The 24,131-nt window shown below is 38.7% G+C and overlaps 1 protein-coding gene across 5 annotated transcripts in view; it reads left to right on the top strand.

The window, feature by feature from the left end:
• LOC140186954 (voltage-dependent calcium channel subunit alpha-2/delta-1) overlaps positions 1-24,131 on the top strand; it is a 747,581-nt gene that overhangs the window by 600,983 nt on the left and 122,467 nt on the right. For 2 of the 5 annotated variants that reach the window (XM_072241809.1, XM_072241808.1), the window contains 7 exons: positions 1,582-1,638; positions 6,357-6,428; positions 7,868-7,939; positions 8,877-8,938; positions 15,098-15,174; positions 20,091-20,151; positions 23,073-23,170. In XM_072241809.1, coding sequence (XP_072097910.1) covers positions 1,582-1,638; positions 6,357-6,428; positions 7,868-7,939; positions 8,877-8,938; positions 15,098-15,174; positions 20,091-20,151; positions 23,073-23,170 — 499 coding nt within the window. The remainder of the gene's footprint in view (positions 1-1,581; positions 1,639-6,356; positions 6,429-7,867; positions 7,940-8,876; positions 8,939-15,097; positions 15,175-20,090; positions 20,152-23,072; positions 23,171-24,131) is intronic. The other 3 variants (XM_072241811.1, XM_072241810.1, XM_072241812.1) reach the window with 2 other exon arrangements.

The following is a 24,131-nucleotide window of genomic DNA, read 5'->3' as shown; positions in this document are numbered from 1 at the left end:
ACTGGCAATCACCATTTGAGTGTTAGCTTCAGGTGGAAGTCAACAAGTTGTAGCAGCTAGCTACAAACTGACGTCAAGCACAGGGTCCTCCATAATTTTGGAGGTCTGTAAAGCTTTACGGAAAGCATTGCAGCCAGAGTTCCTTCCCTGCCCTTCAGTCACCCAGTGGGAAGCTATTGCAGCGTAGGAGGAAATGCGATGCTACCAAGCGGACCAATCAAAGTTGTTGCCGTCTGCGTTGCCACGATATGTAGTTACATTTTTGGGGAGGTGTGCATCAGGCTACGGCATAGGGTACGGTGTAGGGTACACGGCTACGCCATACCTACGGCATCAATTTGACGCACAAGTATAAATTGGCCTTACCTCAATCAATTAGGAGTTCATCCTAATTATCTCAATCAACGGTGGAATCCAATTCCCGAATAACCTTTGTGTTAGAACAACATAGCAAGGGAAGAATACTACTTTCTTTGGTATTTCCTGACAGTTTATAGAAGGATGGCCCACAGCTTCTAGCAAATTTCAGGTAATGGTTCTGGCGGAGGTAGTGGCTGGGAGGTTGGTCATGGTACAAGTATTGTCACAAGCATGCCATTGAACCAGGAGGAGCTCCCACTGGTTTCTTATGATTTAAAAGATAATTAATATATTTGCTTTTCTCGTCTACCTGTAAAACTGAGCTGCCCTTTTCGCTGAGGTGATGTTGAACATTTCTCATAATATCACAACGCAGAGGCTATAAACCTGACTTGGGAGTTGCTCACAACACTTGAAAATAGGACCATAAGACCATTGATTAAGACCATAAGAGTACAGCTGGGTGTAGACTATTGACATCTCCCCTTGCCTACTCCCCCATTCAATAAACTCAAAGGCCACCTTGTACCTCAGCACGGCGTTCCCACATTCATCCTTCACCTTTCTTTAATATCCAAATATCTGGCAATTCTGTCTTGAATGTTTTCAACCCCAGTGTCTCCACAACTCATTAGCATAGAGTCTTCCCAAGATTCACCAGACTTGGGTGAAGAAGTTCTTTCTCATCTCAGTATATTTCAGGGCTCTCCAGCCAAAGGAATCTGTATCTACTTCCTAGCAATTAAGCAGAAAATAACAGATTTACATTGGAACAAGAGTAAATATTTGTCTTGAATGCAGCATATATGAGGAACTTGTCAGTAACTTTAACTCAATATTGAGAAATAATAATTGGGCGTCTCATGGGGAGTGGTTGTGGTTCCCGACTTGACAGCTTCACGTTTTAAATACTTGATTTCCAAGCCAGGATTTTAAAATTTAATTCCAGAGAATGGAATGCAGCTGCATCTTTAATATTAAAGCAAACATATTGAAATGGATATTGATTATTCTCCAGTGGTGCAGAAGTCTAGGTTTCACACTCAAACTCTACAAATTAATATTTGTAGTAATGAAGAATGGAGGGGTGATTGCAGAGGGTAAATTTGGACATGCTCAGACATTCTGTTCTGACATCTGACCTGCATCTTAGCCATAAAAGACATTTACTATTAATTGTTAATATATTGACTTAAACACTTTCCTTTCTTATTACTTCAGTCAATTGGTGTAGGGATCCCAAAGGTTAATTTAAGAAAAAGACATCCTAATGCACAGGTAATGTAGTGGAAATAGTATTGATGCTGCACAGCTGCCAATATTGAGGCTGTGGGAAAAAGACTTGGCAAGCTTTATATGCAAAGGCCTAACAACAGGCCTGCTACCTGAAATATCCTGAAGCATGACTTTGTCTAGATGATAACTAATCAATTTTCTGTTTAGAACTAACATTTCTTGACCCCCTCCCCCCCGAAAAAAGAACAGGCTGCTCTATCTGGAAATAGTAATGGTTTAAAAGGGAATTTAACATTGATAATTACAGTGGCTGGTTTGCAGATATAGCAAAATAGAAGGGTTAGTGTTTGACAAGTATTGACAATTATTTACCACAGATACTGCATGCATTCCTCAATTGTCTGATAACCAGGGTATAAATTCAGATTTGGTAATGCAATTTTCTGCTTTAGGCCAGATCTTGATAAATATGTTTGAAGAGCATGTCATTGGGCATGAAGTTTTCTTGGGAAATGCTGCCTGACCAGCAAGAAAATTGCAGTGTTTGTTATACAAGTATATTTGTCATTGAAAGAATTAATTGTTGCATTCATATACACTGCTTTATATACTAACCTGATATTGGATTTTAAAAATTCTCGCTGTATAATTACAAAAAATCCAGAAGTTAAATAGTAGGTTCTGAACATCAACATATATTGTCAAATATATTAATGAATTGCCAGTTTTTATCTCTGTCACATTAATTTATTTAATTCCCCACTTCACCTGCTTCTGCCGAGTTGATTCTTACCAAGAAGGAATGCAGAGTGTGTCCAATTTTACTGAAAAAACAATTTGTAGGCTGTGCCCTCAATTTGCCTGTGGGCGTGTGCATAAACTGCATTGCTTAAATCCCCTTTAGCCTAGTAACATGTCTCTTGTGTGGAAACTGTAAAACAGAACCTTTCACAATGTGCTGCCTCATGACCACACGGAATCAGATTCAGATTTGTGACCACAGTCTAAAATGATGTGAAATTTAGCATTTTGCGGTAACAGTACGGTGCAAAGACGCAAACATATATAACTTAGAAAAATGATAAGGTAGTGCTCATAGGTTTGAGGACAGTTCAAAAATCTGACGGGGGGAGGGGAAGCAATCATTGAGTGTGGGTCTTCAGCCTCCTCGATTGTAGTAATGAGTGAGAATATCTCCTGGATGGTACCTCCTGAGGCACCACCAACTGAAGATGACCTCTTGCCCATGGATGTAATTTGTTAAAAGCATACTAGTGACATATGATAGAATTTGGCTGACAACAATGGGAAATTCACAGAGATTTTACAGTGATCAACAAGATAATTTAAACCAGATTTAAGTTCGGAAAACTCGACTAAACCAACTCGCTCATCCTTAATAGTTGTCTGCAAAACGATCTTTCATTTGAAATATTCTTAAATAAGTTACAGGATATATGGATTGTCTATTTAAAATTAGTTCCATTGGTGTTCAAATAACAATATTTCTTCTGTATATCGAACAGCATTAAGGGTTTTGTACACTGTCTTTTCTGGCTGGATTTCCAAGCTTAATTCCCATGCTAATACCTTTCAACTATAAGACATGCAGCTGTGAAAAGTTAGCAATTTTTGGGTCTGTTGTAACTATTTCTCAGTCAGATATTCATCAGAATGTCATTTTCATCTCCACTCCAAAGTATTTGCATGACATTCAGCGCGAGTTAGTTTAAAAGACTAAAGGACAAGTGGAATTTAAATACAGTTTACCAAAATAATTTCCATCATTTCATTTAGAGTGATAACTTTTCTGTTGATTTAGCTTGTGTTTGATGTTTGCTACCTTTTTAGGCTTTCTGTAGGTGTTTCTTTGAAGTACTTGCATGGGTGTGTTTTGGGAAATGCGCTGTTAGCTTGCTGCCTGTTGGTACATTTTTGGTAAATTCTCGTTGATTAATTGAAATACAGTGGAAGAGACTGAGGAATCCATATTACGTTGCTGATAATGACTGCAGGCTCTCACTAATGAGTTTGCTAAATTCAGAATCTCAAATTAATTTTAAAAAACTGCAATCTGTGGTTGAGTTAATTTCCAAATGCAAGTGGTGAATGAGTTCAAGTGTTAACCGAGGCCTACGATCATTCCCTGATGTTTGGTCTCATTCCCGAGTTGAGAGGCTGTTCGTGCAAAAGTGAATAAAACTTGTAGCCAACACTTTTGCTCCCAGCCAAAGCTTGTGGCCAACGGTAAGTTTTAACCCTTGTGAATTTCCATGTTCAGTTTTAGTTCTAATTCCTTGTCATTTGAGGTCCAGTTTCCCTGAGTGTGTTCAAGATTCCAACTCCCAAGATTAACCTTGAGTGACAAAATTTATGTTGAAGTCATGTTTGTTTTCATAGGCATAAATACATAAATCTCCTTGCTGCAGCATCACAGGTACACAGCATCTGATGCAAAATATTCACAAGGAAAACAAAACTTAAGCATAAATTATGCACAATTTTTACAAGAAAGAACACAATTATTGTCCATTGTAGTGCAAAGTGACCGTGGTGTCTTCAGATTTGTTGCAGAAGTTAAAAAATGTTCATAAAAACACATTAAACATTTGGTATAAAATAACTGAAATACAGAAAATAGATCATAAGGTAAGTAAAATTACCTTCACAGGTCAAGAACCCCGATTTAAATGAAAGACCAATCCAATGCCATGTGTAACTGGTTTGGGGTCAGAGAGGCAATTTCTCTTTAATGTAGAGTCCAGGAGCACAGTGAGAAATGCAGTGGCATCTAACACTTAAAATGGGTTCTTATGTTTCAGAAGTTCTTTTAGGAAGTACTGGCAATAACCAAGAAAATTTACCTCATTATTTACAATTGCTATTGAACACTATCTAATAAAATAATTTGATCTGACTTATTGTACCTGGCCAAAATAAGCCAATCTGGTTGTTTCAAATAGGCATCATAAAATGGCCAGTCTCTTCCTCTGTAATTCATCATTTTTATTTTGTTGCTGTTTTTTAATTGCTTCTGACTTTCAGCTTTTCTTCCCTCCATGAATACGTGTATCGGAATGTGACATGACCTGCTTACTGGATCGTACCTTGATGCATGCTGCATGGTTGGTAATGTCATGGAGTCTTTTGTGCATGGAACTGCTGTCATTTCATTCTGTGTCATTAGTTTTTTTCAATGAGGGCAATCTGTACAGTGACATGTACAAAGCCCATACCTCCTTAGTTATATCAGGTGAAACTATTCTGTGGAATTGCGGCCTGTAGGTTCTCTGCAGAAACCAACCAGAACATTGGTGCATTGGGCAGAACCAAGAAAAGGCTCCTTGATCCACAGATAAAGGCTGCACTGGCGGCTAATCCACTTTGAGTTGCTATATTTAGTATAAGTTTTGCTCATGCTATAGGAATCACAAACACAATTGGTACATTGTAAACAATGTATTTGTTTTTATTGTTCACTGAGATGAAAGCACAACATTTGATAGGATCTTGAGTTCCATAATTGAGCTAGGACTGATGGTGCTAAGGTTTATTGTTTCCAACATCTCTAGTAAATGCCTTACATGCTCTGGATTTGGACAGGTTGGAGTCACCCTGTTGGCGAGCAAATCGTCACTGGTTCCTCATTCATTTCAATCCATATTCTCACCTGATTCATTATTTTAATACTCCCATTTCTGACAGTTTCATAATGAATTCCTTTCAATTTCTATGTCCAAGAAGTCGCATTGAACAGGAGTGACAGCTGAGATTACAAAAAAAAACAATTTTCTCTAACATTCAGAACGCAACTACAGATAAATTGTACAGTTCCAATTGAAAAGTGGAAAGCCCTTCTGTTTAGGAACTTGAATCCACACTTCACTGCTGATTGTGATTCGTTTGCCATTAGCTGTGCCTTGTAATCCTACAACTCCCCTGTACGAAATGATTTCCAAAGTAGAATCCAACTCAAATTGCTAAAAACCGACTGCACATTTGGCATTAAGAAGTGATACCACCAGTCTCATAAATGTTCCCTGCGATCCCAATGGGATAGTTAAAATAGATTACCTGACTCCACAGTTGCTTATAGTTAGTAGAGATTAATTTTATTGAGCTTTGCTCTTAATGCATCATAAATTGAATAAAACATACCAATAAAATGTGTTGAAGCATCACTGTAAATTGCAAAAAAATGAGATAATAACAGAGAATTGTTTTATAAGGAATTGATGGTTGCCAACGGATTTGACTACCAAATTGAAACTTTTAGCCTGGGTTGTATAAAATGAAGTTGTGCTCTTCTGATTTTGAGAACACATTATCCTTATTGCACTAGGTAATAGCAGTTAATTCATCGAATAGAAAATATAAGCATTGCTGATATGGTTCATACTATTTGTTACATTAAAGTTAAATATCAGAGTAATTAGTTGTGATAGCATAATGCCTATGGGTGTTAACATGGGTCAAAGTTTAATCTGTAATCAGCAGCCATCTATACCAAAAGAATTATCTTAGAAGAAAAAAAATAATCTTATATATATATTATAACAAAAGTCAAACTTAATATTACATGGAAAAATATTTTCCTAGATATTTCTTAGTTGTATCAGCTGTTAACCTTTTATTGCACATCCTTATTAAGAAAGAAAAGAAAAATATATCTGTGCTTTACTGGTTCAGGCTCAAATGTTGAACTTGGTGTCAACTTGTATTTACCACTTATTTTCTGATGATTATTTCTTTCGGTTCAGAATCCCAAATCTCAGGAGCCGGTCACTTTGGATTTTCTAGATGCTGAACTGGAGAATGAAATTAAGGTTGAGGTAAGATGATCTTGAATGTCCAGTAGCTACCGAGAGTGGTACGTCAAAGCATTTCAACTCTGTGAAGTCTGGATTCACTTTACATACACCGAATATATGAACAGATTCAGATGCAAATCTCCTCTGTTTTATTGGCCCTTTGTGTCGTGCAGGTATTGCGTTTACTTGAAGAATCTTTGCAGGCTTCTTATTGAATGTGACAACTTGTCTGTGTAATTATGAACAGACCATGCCTGGCAAACCTTCAGCAACCAAGAGTCATAAACCCCAGGGCTAACCACTCAGTAGATCCGATTAGTAAACTGCAGTGGCTGGTCAAATACCGCTAATGGATATGTGGAACTCCCTGGATACTATGGGTGTTGAGATTGTTTCATTTAGTTGTGATGCATTATTCTTTACTTTAAAAAAAATTACAATTATGTATTCCTTCCAAATTTTTTTACTCATACTAAAATGAATGCAAGCTGGTAGAGGTGAGGTGTAGCAGTTTTGCTGGCAGAACCTACTCTCTCCTTGGCATTACGGAGGCTGCAAAGAAATGAGCCACCAGGACCATCACAGAGGCTGCTGAGTGATCCTGCAGATGGCTATGGATCAATACATATGGCCCGTGAACCAGTGCTGCTGGGGCCTGATCAAACCTGGCTTGGTCACCTGGGTGAGAGTGCCTTGATACTGAAAGACCCGAAACACCCGGCGACCCCAGGTTACATCACTGATGATGTGTCCCAGCACATCCTAGGATCTCAGCATGAAGCTTAGTTGCAGATGTGTTAAATAAAACAAAATGTGAATAAGACTCTTACCTAATCATTAAGCAGATTTATACAACTTTTATCTCCCCTAAATATTTGTTAGATGCAGACTGGAGGACCAGATGTGATGATCTAGAACTGCTTTGGCTTTAGTAGCAAGTTCAATCACAGAGCAAAAGCCCAGATGTGTTGACATTCACTCAGTACTTCTTAATAGTCATTAAGATGTTTTGAGTTTGCAAATCCAGGGGAAGTACGGCTTATTCCCTGAGAAACCAGTGGCTGTAAGAAAGTGCAAGCTGAAGTTTTCAACTGGACTAACCAGAGTGTTAGGATATGCTTTGCTAATACTTACTATTGATAAAACATCATGCTGCCTCCCTTTAATTAATCATGCACAGATTTTTTTCCTCCTACTACTTATCTGTTATGATCATCTATAATATCTCTAATTCATGACAATATTCTTACCGATTCATCATTATGCTATTTAGTGTTAAGCTAGAAGTAGACTGCTCTCCACTTTAACACTGCTACTCACTGCTTTTGATTCCTTGCCTCGTGGATTTGGAAGTAAATTAGCTTTGGAAATGGCTCCATTGAGCACTACATGATGTAGTGCTGTAAAGCAGTTTGCATGGAACTGGGTAGGTGCAAATTTATTATTTTTCTATCTTTTAGATACGACACAGCATGATCGAAGGACAAAATGGTGAGAGGACCCTAGACACGCTGATCAAATCTTACGATGAGGTACAGTTTACTGCTAATGGGTTATTTAATTGGCCTTTGGTGATTTTGTTCAGAAAGCATACATGAATTGAAAAAGGATCTAGTGCGTTTGCAATGGCCATAGGATTGACTTCGGCACAGAATTATTTTGCCGAGCCAAAGGCTTTAGGAACTGCCTGGTAAGGGAAGCCATTGAAATAAAACTAGAGGAAAAGAATGTTAACGAACACGAATCTTCCCTCTAGGAAAGAACTGGAATTCGATTGAAAACAAGGTAAAATAGCTGAAACCTTATAGGGTAACCAATCAGGAGCAACGGATGATGGGGGTCTAAATACCACCAGAATCTACACACCCTGCCATCATCCCTGAAGAAGATGACAGAGTTTGTCAATGAAATGTCAGTAATAATCAATACCTGTACCCGGCTGGAGGCCCGAGAGGTGTTTATTCGTCATACATGAATTGCTTGAAGTAATGAATAGCAGTGATCTTTATTCTTGATTATTTATGAAGTTATGGAGGTAAAAAATTTGATACTACAAATTTAATCTCCACTGCAAGCATCCAGGAGAAGGTTATGTTATTAGGGCGTTGGTGTTGAAGAGATGTAATGCCAGGACATGCTTTGTTAATCTTTGCTAATGATAGAACATTGTCCACTATTCTGCTTCCCTACAGTTAGAGATGTACGTGATTTTTTTCTTTCTTTCATTTCTTCTGAGGGATTGATCTTCCAAGGATCTGGCCCCTCCTGCACTGCTCACTCTTCAGTTTCTGATTGCTACTCTGCACTACAGTGTTGAGGGAGGATGCACTTTGGGCTGTCTCAAGGAAGTGAAGGAGATATATAAATGCATTTTTAAGTTGAAGCTCACAGTACATAAATTATAACAATGTAAAGGATATTGAAAGTAATGTTATATTCATTATTAATGGTCATTACTTCTTTTTCCAGAGATATATTGACAAAGGAACTCGAACATACACATGGACTCTCGTAAACAGTACAGATTATAGGTAAGAGGCTCCAATCATTTTTGGCTGAATATTTATTTTTGTTTGTTTTGGAAGGAACACAGTTAGTTTTAAGGGCAGTTATATCAATGGTCGGGACTGGGTTCATGTGGATTTCCAGTAGGTTAGCCTTTCTGTTTGTCTTTCGAGTGATGCACAGTCTATTCAAAAGCAACACAATAAGAGATTTGGGTAAGTGATCTGCATGCTGAGTATGCAGTAGTGAGGTCATTTAAAGCTTCTTGTCTTAATGCCAGCAGTTTGTGCAATCCATTAATCTTCCTTGGGCCGTTATAAATGTACCTTGGGACTTCTTTTTCAATGTTAGCTCAAGGCAAATTATTTCTCTTATCCGTGAAGACATCTGGGAAATGTGAAACCATTTCTCAGCGAGAGTCAGATGGCTGGTGAGGGAAAGAAATGTGTCTCGCTTCTGCATTATTATTTATTTATCTATTTAGCGATTCAGTGCGGAGTTGGCTCTTCCAGCCTACGAGCCATGCCACCCCAGCAGACCCCAATCCTGATTGACCCTAATCTAAACACAGGACAATTTCCAACGACCAGTTAACCTACCCAGCAAGCCTTTGGACTGTGGGGGAAGCTGGGGCATCTGAGGAAAATTTGTGCTTTCCACCGAGCGGATGTACCGAGGCTCCTTACAGAACGGGCTGGAACTGAACTCCGAGCTGTGAAACACCCCGAGCAATAACATCACACTCACTGGGGGTGTGACTGAATGCCTGTCTGAGATCGTAGTTAAGGTACAGTGTATAGTCAATGCAAAGGGAGCTTTATTCTGCATCTTACTCATGCTCGACTTGCAACTGCTTGGGGCTGAAACTGAGCCTGTGATTTCTGAAGAAAGTCTCTGCACGTAGGGATTTGCTCTACCAGCAGGCTGGAAAGTCTTTCCTTGGAACTTAAGCTTCTACTTCAGGCTTTTAGCCATTTTAGACCAATGAGAACTACAGTGGTGCAACAATTTAACTTAAAGGAATTATAGACCTCATGAAAGAGCAGTAAGGGTCTCCTATTCCTCTGAGTACTGCACCATATACACTATGCAACTCTCCCTTCGTAAGTCAGCTCCAAGATGAGACTCCATGGATCTTTAGGAAGTGGAATAACGGTTGTTCATCTTGGTTTCCTTTCCTGTTATGTTGCCTGTATTTTCTGATTATTTCTCTGGAGAACTACCTTGACCATACAGTTGTGTTTGCTGTTTCTCAGTTGCTGCATTCATTTGCAATAACAATTGTGCTGTGCCTGAATGAAAGTTATGTGTAAAATGGCAATGATTGTGCTAAGTGCTTCACTAGCACTACAGGTTATGAACCTAGCATTAAAGTACCTTTACAATATGATTACCTTTATTTACTTGTTTACTTCTTGATATGAGTTATCAGACTTGGAGGCAAATATTAAGGATCTAAATGACTTTATTGTCACAATTAGCAAAGTTCTGCCAAAAATACAAAATCTCTTCCCTTGGTTCGATTCTTATGGTAGAATACTTGGCATCAGAACAATAAACTGTACACATTTCACTTTAGTACCTTTGTCAACAAGCAACTAGGTTTTCTGTTATCTCTTCAGTGGCATGCTGCAACCCAATCTCTGCCCACTCCCACTGATTATATTCCTGCTCCTTAGTTAGTTTAGAGTGTGATGACAAACCAAGTTATCAGAAGATTGATGAGAGAGAGAGAAGGGAGACAATGGAGAAACATTCAAAATGCTAATAAGATAGAAGAGAGAGATTAACAAAAAGAGACACAGTTCCGAGTATTGACAGACTGGTTGCTTTGAACCTGAACTGTTTGAAGTTTGATGGACAGGCGATACCCCAGCAGGGGGATAAAAAGAACAGGTTCGCTAAGGCACGACACACACCACGAGATAAGCAGACCCTGGAAGAGTGGTGTGCCCCCACAAGTTGGTGGGAGTTTGGAGGTTTAGTCACGGGAACCGACCATAGATGCACAGGGTGAAAAGGTACGATCGGTTGGAACCTGGTGTGTGTGTTTGCCCTTGCCTTGTGCCGGGTTCACTGCAGAAGAACGGCCGTATCCAGAGCGGAGGGGTCACAGTCGGTGACCACAGAAGACATAACAAAGGGTCCGCCCGAGAGCTAACTGCAAAGAACATTAAAGGTCTGTCTGAATCAGATTTGCATATTCCCCCTCTCTCTCTCTCTCTCTCCAACGGCACAACAGCAATTACTGCGAACTGTACTAAGCTGAACTGAACTCTGCGTCACTTGAGACTGATCATTTTACCCCTAGACTGCGATAGAGCTTGCTTGATTCCTATTACCCTAGTTCTGAGTACATGTGTGTTTTATCATTGCTAACCTGTTGCATTTATATCCTTACGATTAGAGTACTGTGTTACTTATTTCTTTAATAAAACTTTATTAGTTCTGTTAAACCAGACTCCAAGTAAGTGGTCCATTTCTGCTGGTTTGGCAACCCAGTTACGGGGTACGTAACAAGAGAAACTTGGTGTAGCTCATGCTCCAAGCTGCTTCCAAAGGCATGTTTTGTGTACGCGCCTGCTCTTGCCTCATTGGCCAATACCAAATCAGCAGAGATTGAGTAGTAGTTTTTAAACACGGTCAGATAAAGATATCTCATACCCATGCAATTCTAGCAGCATGTAATTTAATCCAAATGCTGTTATTCTTTGCTCCTTGTTTGATGATGTTTGTCAAGATTGATAGCAATGTTTTTTTCTCTCTTTTCTCTCCTATTTCAATTTTTCTAATATCTCTCCTTAAAACACAGCTATGTTTTGATATATATTTGTGTCAGGCATTGGTATGTAGATGAAGTGGCTGTTGGTCACATATAAATCCTGACCACTATAGTTTTCAAACTATTTAACCACGGTGATATATCACAACCCCATATGCTCCTCTCCTCAGTGATGGTATAAGCTTCCAGGTTGGATAGTAAAATAACGAGAGCAGGTTCTCTGGTCGTTTTGTTTAATTTCATTGCCAGATGGGATCCAAAAGAACGTTCAAAACTGGGGGGGAAAAACTCGAAGCATTCACCGGATCTGGAAAGTGAAACAAAGTTAATATTTCACATCAAAGGCCCTTCATTTGACCCTTTGATTTGATATTTGAATTCGGTTTCTCTTTTCACAGATGCATCCTTACTGGCTGAGTATTTCCAGCATTTTCATTTCTTATTCCACTTCTCTGATTAGTATAGGTTGAGTTTGCCTGGAGCAACTTCTTTTGAACATGAAGGATGCTCTCATAGTTTAAAATCTGTTTTCATTATGCCAAAGGTTTTTTTTCCAAAGAATTTCTGTGCAACGATTCAGGCGAAAGTGTCGAGTCATTCATGTTTCTGCAAGTCTATCCTACAGGGTGAAAGCAGGACATTCTCACATAACTAGAGATAGGTAATAGTTCTGTGATGTAACAGTTCTAGGTGTGATCATACAAATGGGTTACTCTCCCAGAACATTTTCATCAATGTTATTTGGTGAATAAAATTGTAAGTGGATATCTGGATAAGGTTACAAGTAAGCTTTAACTAAACTGTTTTGATATTGTTCTCATTTCTTAATATTTAATTAACAGGAACTCTAAGTCAGGATTGGGAAGGAGAATAACTGGCAAATTGAACTGGATTTGTGTATCATAATTTGAGAGGCAATCCCACCATTGTATTTGATATAAATGACTTAACTGGTTTCTGAAATGTTATCTTCCCTTCATGTAGGGAATTTCAGGAGATTGACTTATCAACAATAAAACAATGGTCTTCAATGCCAATTATCTGCTTTTACGATCTTTTGTTAGTTTTTCAAAGTAGTCACATTTTCGCCACCACAATCACCACCATCAATTCAGTAGCACTAGTACCATTGGTGTGAATAGCATTCAGACTCATTGCTTAGTGTTTGACTACCAACCATCTATTGTATCCAGTCAGATACTAGAACAGATGAGGATTTATGATGAAGGTGACAATGCTGAGGATGAGTTTGAAGATCCTTTATTTGGTTTTGACAGGGATCTTGCTGAGCTGAGGAAGACGTAGAACTGTCATGGTACAAAGTTGTTGGAAATTCATGTTAATCCTTTGCGTGACTCATTGACTTGTGAGATGAACAGGAAATGTTACATCTGAAGCTGCCTTTTTAGTGTAGTCTTGGCATATTGTCACTTCTAACTATGAAGATGAGGGAATTGACACAATTACTTTTTGGAAGTTTCTGGAATATCTTCTTAAATAGACTCTGTGACAATTAAAAACTTACTCTGTGTGATATTTCTAAATCAGAATTGTGAAATGTTTGATTTGGCTATATCTCCATGTATCACTGAAGAATATAGCTAAAAATAATTGCATCCAAGGCTCTCCTTTAAGCCGAGAAACAGTTCTTGGCAGAATTCCTCTTCATGAAAACCCGTAAAGGAATCAAACAAACTCTCAAAAGGGGTGCATTGTATTAGGTGCAGCAAAGGGCATAGACCTGGTGTTCTTAACCTCGATAGAAGAACATAACTTAAAGCTATGATCATGAAGCTTAACCCAGAAGGAAGTTGGCACATTTGTAATTGCAAGAGATTGGTGATTGAAGATGTGATTCTGAAGCAGGTGTGTTTATCTGGAAGGGATTTGTTGATATCTAAATAAATTTTGTGGCAGGTTAATGAAAATATGCTCTGCTTGTTGCCTATATTGTTGTGTCAGCCTTCAATGTAAGTAGAACACAGGATGCATTAGGGAACTTTGATTCAGTTCACATATTTCAGAAAATAGCTAAGAAAATCTGGAAAAAAACTGAAGCACTCAACAGATCAGGCAGTGATGAGTGAAAAAAGGAGCTTGTATTTTGAGTTGATCCTGAAACCATAATGTTGTTCCTGTCTTCCCAGGTACTCTCTAAACTTCTGTGCATTTCCAGCATGTAACATTTTTAAAGTATTAGCACCATCTTGCTTTCAGTTGAGGGGGATATAGTTATCACAAAAGGAAAAAAGGTCTTGTTTTCAGCTAGATTGCCACTTTGGTTTAAATCACTGTGCCAGGCAATATTAACATATTAACTCTTAGGTTTGCTGCCATTAGTCCCCAGGGACTGGTGTAGGAACATTAATGGCAGTGCGTTTCACAAGGCAACAATGCTATATTTATTGATCTGGTTTCTTGTGCACTTCTCACCTATGGGAGGAGTACAGTCACTGGCCGACCTGTTAGGTACCTCCTGTACCTAATAAAGTGACCACTGAATGTATGTTCATAGTCTTCTGTGGCTGTAGCACATCCAATGCCAAATTTGACATGATGTGTGTTCAGAGATGTTTTTCTCTGTGGTGTCACCTGCTTGCAGCCAACCAGGCGAGAGGCATCGAAATTGATGCACTCCACCAGAACGCTGGAGGTGGTGTGGCACTGCATCCATGCTGGAGCCAGTGCTGCCCTCTAGTGTTTGCTCAGCAGAAGACAAAATGTGTTGTGTTTTCAACTGCAGAGTACTGCAACATTCACGGACTCAGGGACTTGCACTTTTTTTTGTATGACTGTATTTTACTGCTGTCTTATATGTGGTGTTGTGCCTTGTGTTGTGTATGACTGTTGGTACTGTGTTATGCACCTTGACCTTGTGGTTGAATGATAATTAAACTCGAAGTTCTGCACACCACTGTTGTAATGCGTGATTATTTGAGCTGCGTTCTCTTCCTGTCAGCTTGAACCAGTCTGGCCATTCTCCTCTGACTTCTCTCATTAACAAGACGTTTTTGTCCACAGAATTGCCACTCACTGAATGTTTTTTTTTGTTTCTTGCACCATTTCTGTAAACTCTAGAGACTTGTGTGTGAAAATCAGCAATTTCTGAGATACTCAAACCCCCCCCTCCCCCCCGGCTGGCACCCACAACCAAGGTCACTTAGATCACACATATTCTCCTTTCTGACGTTTAGTCTGAAAAGCAAGAGAACCTCTTGACCATGTGTGCATGCTTTATACATTGGGTTACTGCCACATGATTGGCTAATCAGATACAGTGTATTTGCATTAACAAAAAGGTGTAGAGGTGAACCTGATATAGTGGCCACTGAATGTATATGGGTTCTTGAGTACTGTATATGATAATGTTAATTATATGATAATACCTATCTGTTTCCTCTAGTTTGGCATTAGTCCTGCCACCTTATGGCTCTCACTACATCAAAGCCAACTTAGAAGAAGTCATCACCCAGGCAAAACGTAAGTATTGGAACAGAGCAAGCTGACTTAGAAATGCATGCAGTAAAGAGCAAAGTATTAGCACTGTAACGTAATAAAATACCTCGACTTGCTACTTATAAAGTTTCTGCAACAGTAAGAATTAGGTTGTCAGATACAGTAGATGTCTTCCATAGTGTGAAGCAATGATTCTAAAGCATCAGAAAACCAGACATGCAAGGATGTAAGCAATTGCATGTTTTGAACTTGTAAGAGTGCTTTTTTTTCTGTCAAAGTTCCCTTACTGAATATGCACAATTTCCCTTGCCATGTAATTTTAGAATCATTGTACTGCTGTACCTTCTAGCTTTTTGCATCCATTGGAAGGTCTGTTTACGTCAACGGCAATAATTGTTTGTGTGGCCTAATGGTATTAATTATCCTGTCCTTTCTATTCTGAAGCGTTTGATGCGAGTTTGTGTTACAAATGTAGCCCGGTTGGTGATGGCCATCAGACAACAGCTTTCTGAAATCCTGCCAAGTTAGGAAGTCGCTGTTCAAATTTGTTGCGAAAATTAGTCACTCTCTGCACCCTATGATAATCAGTCAAAGCCTAATTTTCTCTTTTCACTGTTTTATTCAAAGAACTCAGCATCCCAGGATAACTTAAAATACCAACTCTTACAGTGATTATTATACCCTGAGCCGAATTACCTGTCACCTCCATGATTCAATACCAAGAATACATATTGTAGACCTGTATTTTCTTGACCAGTCTTCATTTATTGTAAGCATTAACCCTTAGTCTGAAATGAGACTTCTCAGTCAGCAGTCACGACTTCTTCATAAGAAGTAAATATCCCTCTGATTTAAGCAAACAGTATCACGACCATTTATTTTTGAAGTTATTGCGTTTCCAGTGTTCCTACAGAGATTTAGAACATAGAACAGCACAACAAGATAGAGGCCCTTCAGCCTGCAATGTTGCCTTACCTTTCTAACTTACTGCAACATCAATCTAATCCTTCCCTCCCACATAGGCCTCCTTTTATCTTTTTCTTTCTGTCCCTAATGTACTTGCCTCAGCTGACACCCTCTCCAAAGCTTCCACATCCTCCTGCAATGAGGCCTTACGATGATGAGACATAGCAGCAGTGTTAGGCCATTCAGCCCATTGAGTATGCCCCACCATTCCATCATTATTGTCTTGTTATCCCTCTCAACCCCATTCTTCTGCCTTCTCTGTGTAACTGCTGATATCCTTGCTAATCAAGAAATTTATCAAACCCTGTTTTAAATATATCTGATGACTTGGCATCCACTGCTGCCTGTGGCAATGAATTCCACAGATTCTCCACCCTCTGGCTAAATAAATTCCTGCTCATCTTTGTTCGAAAGGTATGCCTTTGTATTCTGATGCTGTGCCTTTCAGTACTAGACTCCCCATTGTAGGAAGCATCCTCTCCACAACCCTTTAGGCCTCTTCATATTCATTAGGTTTCAATGAGATCCCCTTTATTCTTCTAAACTTCAGTGAGTACAGGCCCAGAGCCATCAAATGGTCCTCATACATTAACTCTTTAATTCCCAAGGCAACCAGAATGGAAGACTGTACTCCAAGTTTGGTCTAACCAGAGTATTATGGAGCTGCAACATTACCTCATGGCTCTTGAATTGCTTTATGTGTAGACCTACGACTCAGTTATGTCTTAGGAAAGTTCCATCTAATGCTAGGAAGTCAATTAAGTCCTTATTAGCTTGTTAGCTTAATATAGAAAGCATGTCTGACTAATTATTAAGATACTTGTTCTTTTCCAACTTAATTTACCAGTGTCAGCAGCGTACATCCCTACAGTTTGCTCTGCTTCTTCACAAGTTGTGATAGATCAGTACCTCCTGAAAACCTGAGAATGATGTACGATGTATGAGCCTTGGTTGTTAGTTAACTACAAAATGTGACAATAAATTGGGGCAGCACAGTAGTGTAGTGGTTAGCACAATGCTTTACAGTACCAGAATTCCTGGGTTCAATTCCTACCACTGCATATCAGGAGTTTGTAGGTTCTCCCTGTGACCTTGTTCCCACGGTCTAAAGATGTACCAGTGGGTTAATATGTTTCCTGTTGGTAGTTTAATTGGTCATTGTAATTTGTCCTGTGACTTGTCCAGGATTAAATCAGGGGAGTGTGGAGTGGTGTGGCTCTACGGATGAGCAACTTTTTTTTTGAACTGAAAACAAATTTCTTCAGATTTTAATCATTATCATGGATTTTAAAGCAGAAAAATATTTTTTGTACCTCTTTTTCTGTCCCTTTTATCTCAACACTTTTCATGTTCAATATCTAATTTTACATTGAATCTCACATTCTTTGTGGATCTCTGCAAGGCTCATATTTCAGTTCTTCAGTCTGATTGATTAAGAAGACAGCTAACTACTTATCCTCTTCACTCATTGTCTGTCTGTACCCCAACAGTTGCTTTGACTATCATTACTGTCAATTGGAAAGCCCAGAGAGAGTTTGTGTAAGGCTATGTATGAAAAAGTAAGCACCTTTTGTTCGTCACTGACCACAAGTTCCAGACTGTGGTACTTTGAAAAATGATATTCCCCTTGATGTGATGTTATTTACAGATTTAATTTGTCTTTTCCTGAATTAATTTTACAGAAGAAATGCTCACAGAGGTGATACAAGTCTCACTCCTTGTGCTAGTTAATTTTTCTGTTTTATCTTGCACCTAGAGTTGCAACTGCAAAATAAAACAATTCCCCACTTGCATGTGTGATGTCTCAAGCCTGTCTGCTGCGTGGATGGCATAGTCTTACACCTGTGCGAATTGTCCAATCCTCAAATACACTGAGTGCCACTTAGACTTGTGTTCTGTACTTCATTTAACAAATACTTGATTGAACAGACGCCCTGGCACTTGTAGCACAAAGCATTATATAGGGAATTCAAAAACTCACAGAAATATTTGCTGACTTTGAGGTGAACGTTTTCCTAGCCGATAGCAGGGCAATATAAATTTAGCAATAGTTTGTCATGTGGGTAAGGCAAGACAGTAAACCAAACCATCAGTCCTCTGTTTTGAAATAATTAATAACATGCTAAACACAGATCTTCACAATAAATGTTCAGAGTTTTGTACTAGTTGGCTGCTATTACAGTCTTCCTTTTAAATGTTTCCCCGTCTCTCTTGCAAACTAGACATGTACAAGCAAAGACTGAGCAGACACAACCCAATAGCAATATTCAATTCTGTTCTTGATAGCAAAAAAACCATCAATAGTGAAACCATCGTGATTTACAATTACATAACATCATTGGGAACTTACACCCTGCCAATGATTGTACAACATCAGAGTACTGCTTTAGCTCAGCTGAGGTTTATACTACGTAGAGTTCTTGAAAATTCACCTGCTCTCTTTTGCAATCTGTAGAGATTTCTTTGGGACTGATCAGTACATAGAAAAGCATTTGCCCCACTCATATCAATGGAAATTGGAGTCTGCTGCTGGTAATTTGAGAATTGGACCTTCAAATTTTAAGGTGGGTGCTGGAATCTCATTTGGCATCACTTTTGCTCTGTAGATTTAATTTTTTATGGATTGAACTCTGTTATAAGGAAGTCATCCAGATTTTTAAAAATTGACTCAGTTCTAGAGAAGCAAAGGAAATCTTATAAATGATTGGGTTGGACAGCATCAGGAAACTATTGCAAAGTGGAATACTCCTGAGTATATGGTAGATATTACTTGATTTTACTGATCTGGGGTGCATTCAAAAGATGATATTGGTGCTAGAGAAATATCCTTGTGAATTTGAGGCTATTCAGTACAAACGTAAATAGCACACGTACATACAGACTTCAAGAATTTAAATCTGTCACTTACAATTCATGTATAAAACAGAATAATCCAACTCCACCAGAGCCTTGTCTTTCTCCCGGTGATCATCTTTGCTGTGTCAGCCCCAATCCTTGCTTGTGCACTTTTAAAGGACTAAGTTTATATTTTGTGTTTCATCCTTAAGATCAGCAGGAAGTTTGTTGACCACCAAGTAAGTTCTAAAAAAAACAGCCTAGTGTCCAAAAATGATAGCATGATTTGTAATGACAAAGAGAGACTGGCAACATATGTCTACTGCTCAACTCACTGCATTCATTCTGCAAACCACTGTTTCCACATAGTACTGAAGAAATAAATTCTGTTGAAGCTAAAGTCTCTTTCCTTTTTCAAGGGGCTGCAATGTTGTTATATTTAGTACTATGCATGGTATAGCCCTAGTTTAGGGCCTTGGATACAACCAGACTTGTATTACCTTTGTGCTGATGTACATTTGTTTCTTAGTAAACAGACCTTTAAATGATGCAGTTTCTCGAAGGTAACATTAATGGTGATCACATATAGTTTTTCAGTCTTCAAGCGAGTGTGTGTTTTTCAGACTTCTACTGTGCATTAAGTCTCCCAGTATAGCACAATATTTTTATTCAAGTACTCATTGAATAAAATATTGTTTTATAATCCCTTCTACTTGACCCTTTTTCCTGTTCCCTGCTTTCTCTTTCTGATGGATTCTGACAGCCAAAAGTAAGGGCAAGTATCTTTTTGTTAGTCAATTTCCTCATTGTATTGTCTTTAGAGTATACTGTAATGCACTCTAGCTCCTACCCCTTTTGGATATTTTCCCGTGTTTACTGCATCTGTCCTTTTATGTATTAGCTCTTGGTGTCCCATTATCATTACATTAATAGCTTTAGTTTACTTCTTTTACACTATTATTGCTTGCTGTCTGTGTACTTTTTTACAATGTTACGCTATGCAAATTACTTGGACGGTGAATGATTATTTTTGCTGTTTTTAATAAGAAGTTCTCTTCTAAGTGTTCAATGTCAATCTAGCAACCTAAAGGGTGCAATTGGAAGCAATAATGAGCATCTTAACGATTATTTCTTTTCAGACTTAGAGTCAATAATGCCCGATAACTTCGACACCACAGGATATGTGTATCTCGCACCAAGGTAGCTCAGTTTAATGCTTTGTTGTGAGAGCGCATGTAAAGCATGGCTGTTTGGGGAAAGAGGGGCGTGATTTACTGTGCACACCTGGCACTGGACTAACTGGTTTTAAATTGTCCAGGCCGATGACAACCTCCGGAGGTGTCCGAGTTTTGGACAGGGATTCACAAATGCTGAGATTTCGATGGGCTGAATAGCCTGTGCCTTACGGTCTAACTCTTAGTGAAGAACTTCATCCTTCATCCTACATTCCATCTGTTCTGACACACCTAAGTTCAACAGTTTCCAGTCCAAAATAAAGCACACCAATTTGTCATATGGCAATATGATTGAAAGCGTACAGAGAAAATTACAAGGATGTTGCTGGGATTTGAGGACCTGAGTTATAGGGAAAGGTTAAGTTGGTTAGGACTTTATTCTCTGGAGCGCAGGAGAATGAGGGAAGATTTGATTGAGGAGTACAAAATCAGGAGTGGTATAGAATAGGGTAAATGCAAGCAGGGCTTTTTACTGAGGTTGGGTGAGACCAGAATTGGCTTAAGAGTGAAATCCGAAATGCTTCAGAGGAACATGAGTAGCATTTTTCTTCATTCTAGGGTGGTGGGAGTGTGGAACAAGCTGCCAGTGGAAGTGATGGGTCAGGGTTTGATTCCAACACTTAAGGGAAGTTTGGACAAGTGCATATAGGGGAGAGGCATGGAGGGATATGGTCCAGATGCAGGTTCAATGGGACTAGGTAGAATAATACTTCAGCTTAGACTAGATGGGCCGAAGGGCCAGCTTCTGTGCCCAGTGCTCTCTCACTCTATATGCAAGGAGTATCTTAAAGTAAACAGTCATTAAATCTTCAATAGTCTAAGTACAAACAGTCTTTTTTGGTAAAAATGAGTCATGGAAGACCTGAAGATTAATCAAAGTGTGCATTGCTCTTGAACATATCAAATTTAAATCAATTCATAGGCATCGAGCAATACAATGAGATCATCTCTTTGCTCCAGTTGTAGGCACATTCAATCGCATAAAACCCCACAGTGACAGATAAAAGTGCTGGCATCATTTCAATTGGTGTATCGTTTGCCCAACCTGATAAAATTAAAATGCAGAATTAATAAAACAGAAATCACAGGCAGATTCAGATAAGAAGTATTACGAAGAATAAAACAATATAATTAAGGGAAATCAAACAGGACGACAGTAGTGAATGAATCAAGTGAATGTTAAGTTAATTTTGGAAAAGCTTTTGAACAATTTTGAGAAGTAGCTGATTATCTAATAGGTTACATGGAGCCTGGAGCCTGATCGCAATCAGTAAATTATATTCCTGGACAACTCAGGACATCCAGAATTGACTAGTCAATATTTGAAACACAGACAGGTTAGCATTATTGTTGGGACTATTTGCATAACGTTAGTGAATCACACAATCCTAACATAACATTTAAAGTGTAAATTCTTTTCTGGATATAGATGGGAATCATTCCAATAAAATGAAGATAATTTCATTACAAAATGCACCAAATTCTAAGTATAAGAGATTGATCTGCTGCAGGAGACAGAGTAATCAATTTCTACAGCTTTTTGCAGTTAAGCTGAAAAACTGGTGAATTTTAAGCATTTAAGGCATCAATACATGCATATCCTTGTGTGTCAACCACACGGGAAATTCAGTAAATTATATGCATGTGTGTCTTTATTGAATAAGTTGTGACAGACGTCTTTCATCATTTCATTCAAATATTTTACAATGTGACTCTTTCACACACCAGAAACTACAGGTTAGAACAGGGATAGCATTGACCTAATCAGCCTACCTCTGCAGACTAAAGAGGTTATGAGAAGTACAGTGACAAGTTTTCTATTGTCTTAGGCTTCCTCTTGGCTGCACAAATAAAATATTTTTTAACTTGCACTGCATTGGAAAAAGTATTTTTGGTTAGAGTTCTAATATAGTAGCGGTTATGTTGGTAGGTTTAATAAATTGGACTTGATACTGGAAATTTGTTCTGCTATTCAGAGCTGTCAAGGGAATTCATTTTGTTAAATTTTAAGTTGCAAAAATACTCATTTATGGCAATGGTAATTAGGGATCCTTACTGTCCTAATGGTTGAATGCACAATAGTGTAGATAAGGAGATTCCCATGGTTATCTCAGCTATTCTTAGTTGGAGCAATCAAGGGGAATTAATGGCCCACTCAGAACTAAAACCAACTAGGTTTCCATCTGCTGCATATTACTAATACCCTTTTGGAAACCACAATATGAGAGGCCAAGTGTAACCTTAGTTCTACCCTGTAGGAAGAGTCTGTTCAATATCCAGTCCAAGCATGGAAGAGACACATGAACAACATATTGGAATATAATTGTCTCCCTTTAGCAAGAATCTCAATATTGGTTGTAACCTCAAATAAAGCATTATGAATACCATTCCTGGAATATTGAGACTCCATTAGTTCCTGACATTGATAGTGATAGCCATTGCTATGTGTTTCAATTAGTCGGATTCCACAGAAGGAGGCAATATGGAATAAAAGGATAGTTGATGATACAAAAATGTTTTAATGCCATTGTGAAAATAAAAGGAGATGTTCTTAGATGCGAAAACAGAAAATGTTCATCAGGTCAGGCAGCATCTGGAAAAAAAGGGAGATAAATTTGCAGTTTTTTTTTGTTTCCTTTCTGTGGATGGTTAGAAAATGGAATTTTCAAACCATTGTTGACACCTTTTCAGCCCAGCAACCGAGAGTGTTGTTCCGTAACCAATGTCCTCTGTGTTTTGATGTTTGCTGTGCTCTGTGTGCTGTGATGTGCACATCCGGATCTTCTTGTGTGTTGTTGTGCGTTTTTCCCTCTCATTGTGGCAATGTTTGTTTACGTGTGGAAAGACCGGTATACTGTGTGTGTGTGTGTTAACGATGCTTTTCAGGAAATACTGCGATGGATTGAATCCTTCAACCAACAATACGGCATTCCTGGAGAACTTCATCCATTTTATCGACCGGCAGACTCCCAGTTCACCAAACTGTAAGTACCATTGGTCAATGTCTTTGGTGTGACGTTCCAGTCAAAGTCTTTTTTTTATTGGGATTGATAGGAACATGGTAGAAGATCAAAAACTTTGCTGCATGCTACATGAACAAGAACTGTCAGGCAGTGGATGTTTAATCATGTGGTAGACTAACTGTGTCAGGTTTAAAAGTCGGTGGTGGAAGTGTGGTGAAATCAGTGTGGAATCCCGTATTCACCTTCAGATACATTTTGTTGTGGATTGCTGACTTCCAGCCTCTGCTGGGTTATTTTATTGTTGATTCTGTGAAGTGGACAACCCACACTCTGTTTAAACCATCGAAGTGAGAACTGCCTCCTTAATTTTGTGGAGCAAAACTTAGGCATGCTCCTTGTCCAAGAGCATACAGGTTGGAAGTTTTACTGGTGCTGTTCAAGAATGCTGCTGAATTGATGCATCCTGTAGAATGAACTGAGGAAAGATGCAGTGAGGCAGGGAGAGGATGTTTCCAATGTGACCAATCACACTGCTTTCTCTTAGATAATGCTGAGATTCTGGAGCATTGTAGCTTTTGTTACAGGTTGACTAGAATGTGGTTCAAGATAACAGTTACTTTATTGGTCCAGTGCCAGTTTAAACCCTAGCTAAACTTGCAGGTCATCCCTCCTACTTAGTTCAAATATGCTGTTCGTTCTGTGAATATTGGACAGCCAATTGTATAAAATGAAACATCTCCTGTGGGTTGTGGTTGCAGACAGTCCTCGGAAACCACAAACTGCATCACATTTCAAACTGTTAAGTGTGTTTCAATTGTCAATTGGATGAAGCCTCATGTTTACACATCTGGTTTTTAAGCAACTATTAATGGTTGTTTCTGTCCATAACAGACTGATAATCATTGCTAAACAATAAGGGGGATTTTATGATCTTGATAGAACATTTGGTAAAACAATGTTTCATTTCAAATACAAATATTCC

Source organism: Mobula birostris, chromosome 23, assembly GCF_030028105.1.
Source record: "Mobula birostris isolate sMobBir1 chromosome 23, sMobBir1.hap1, whole genome shotgun sequence".
NCBI lineage: Eukaryota > Metazoa > Chordata > Chondrichthyes > Myliobatiformes > Myliobatidae > Mobula > Mobula birostris.
This window is presented reverse-complemented; position numbering and strand designations above follow the sequence as displayed.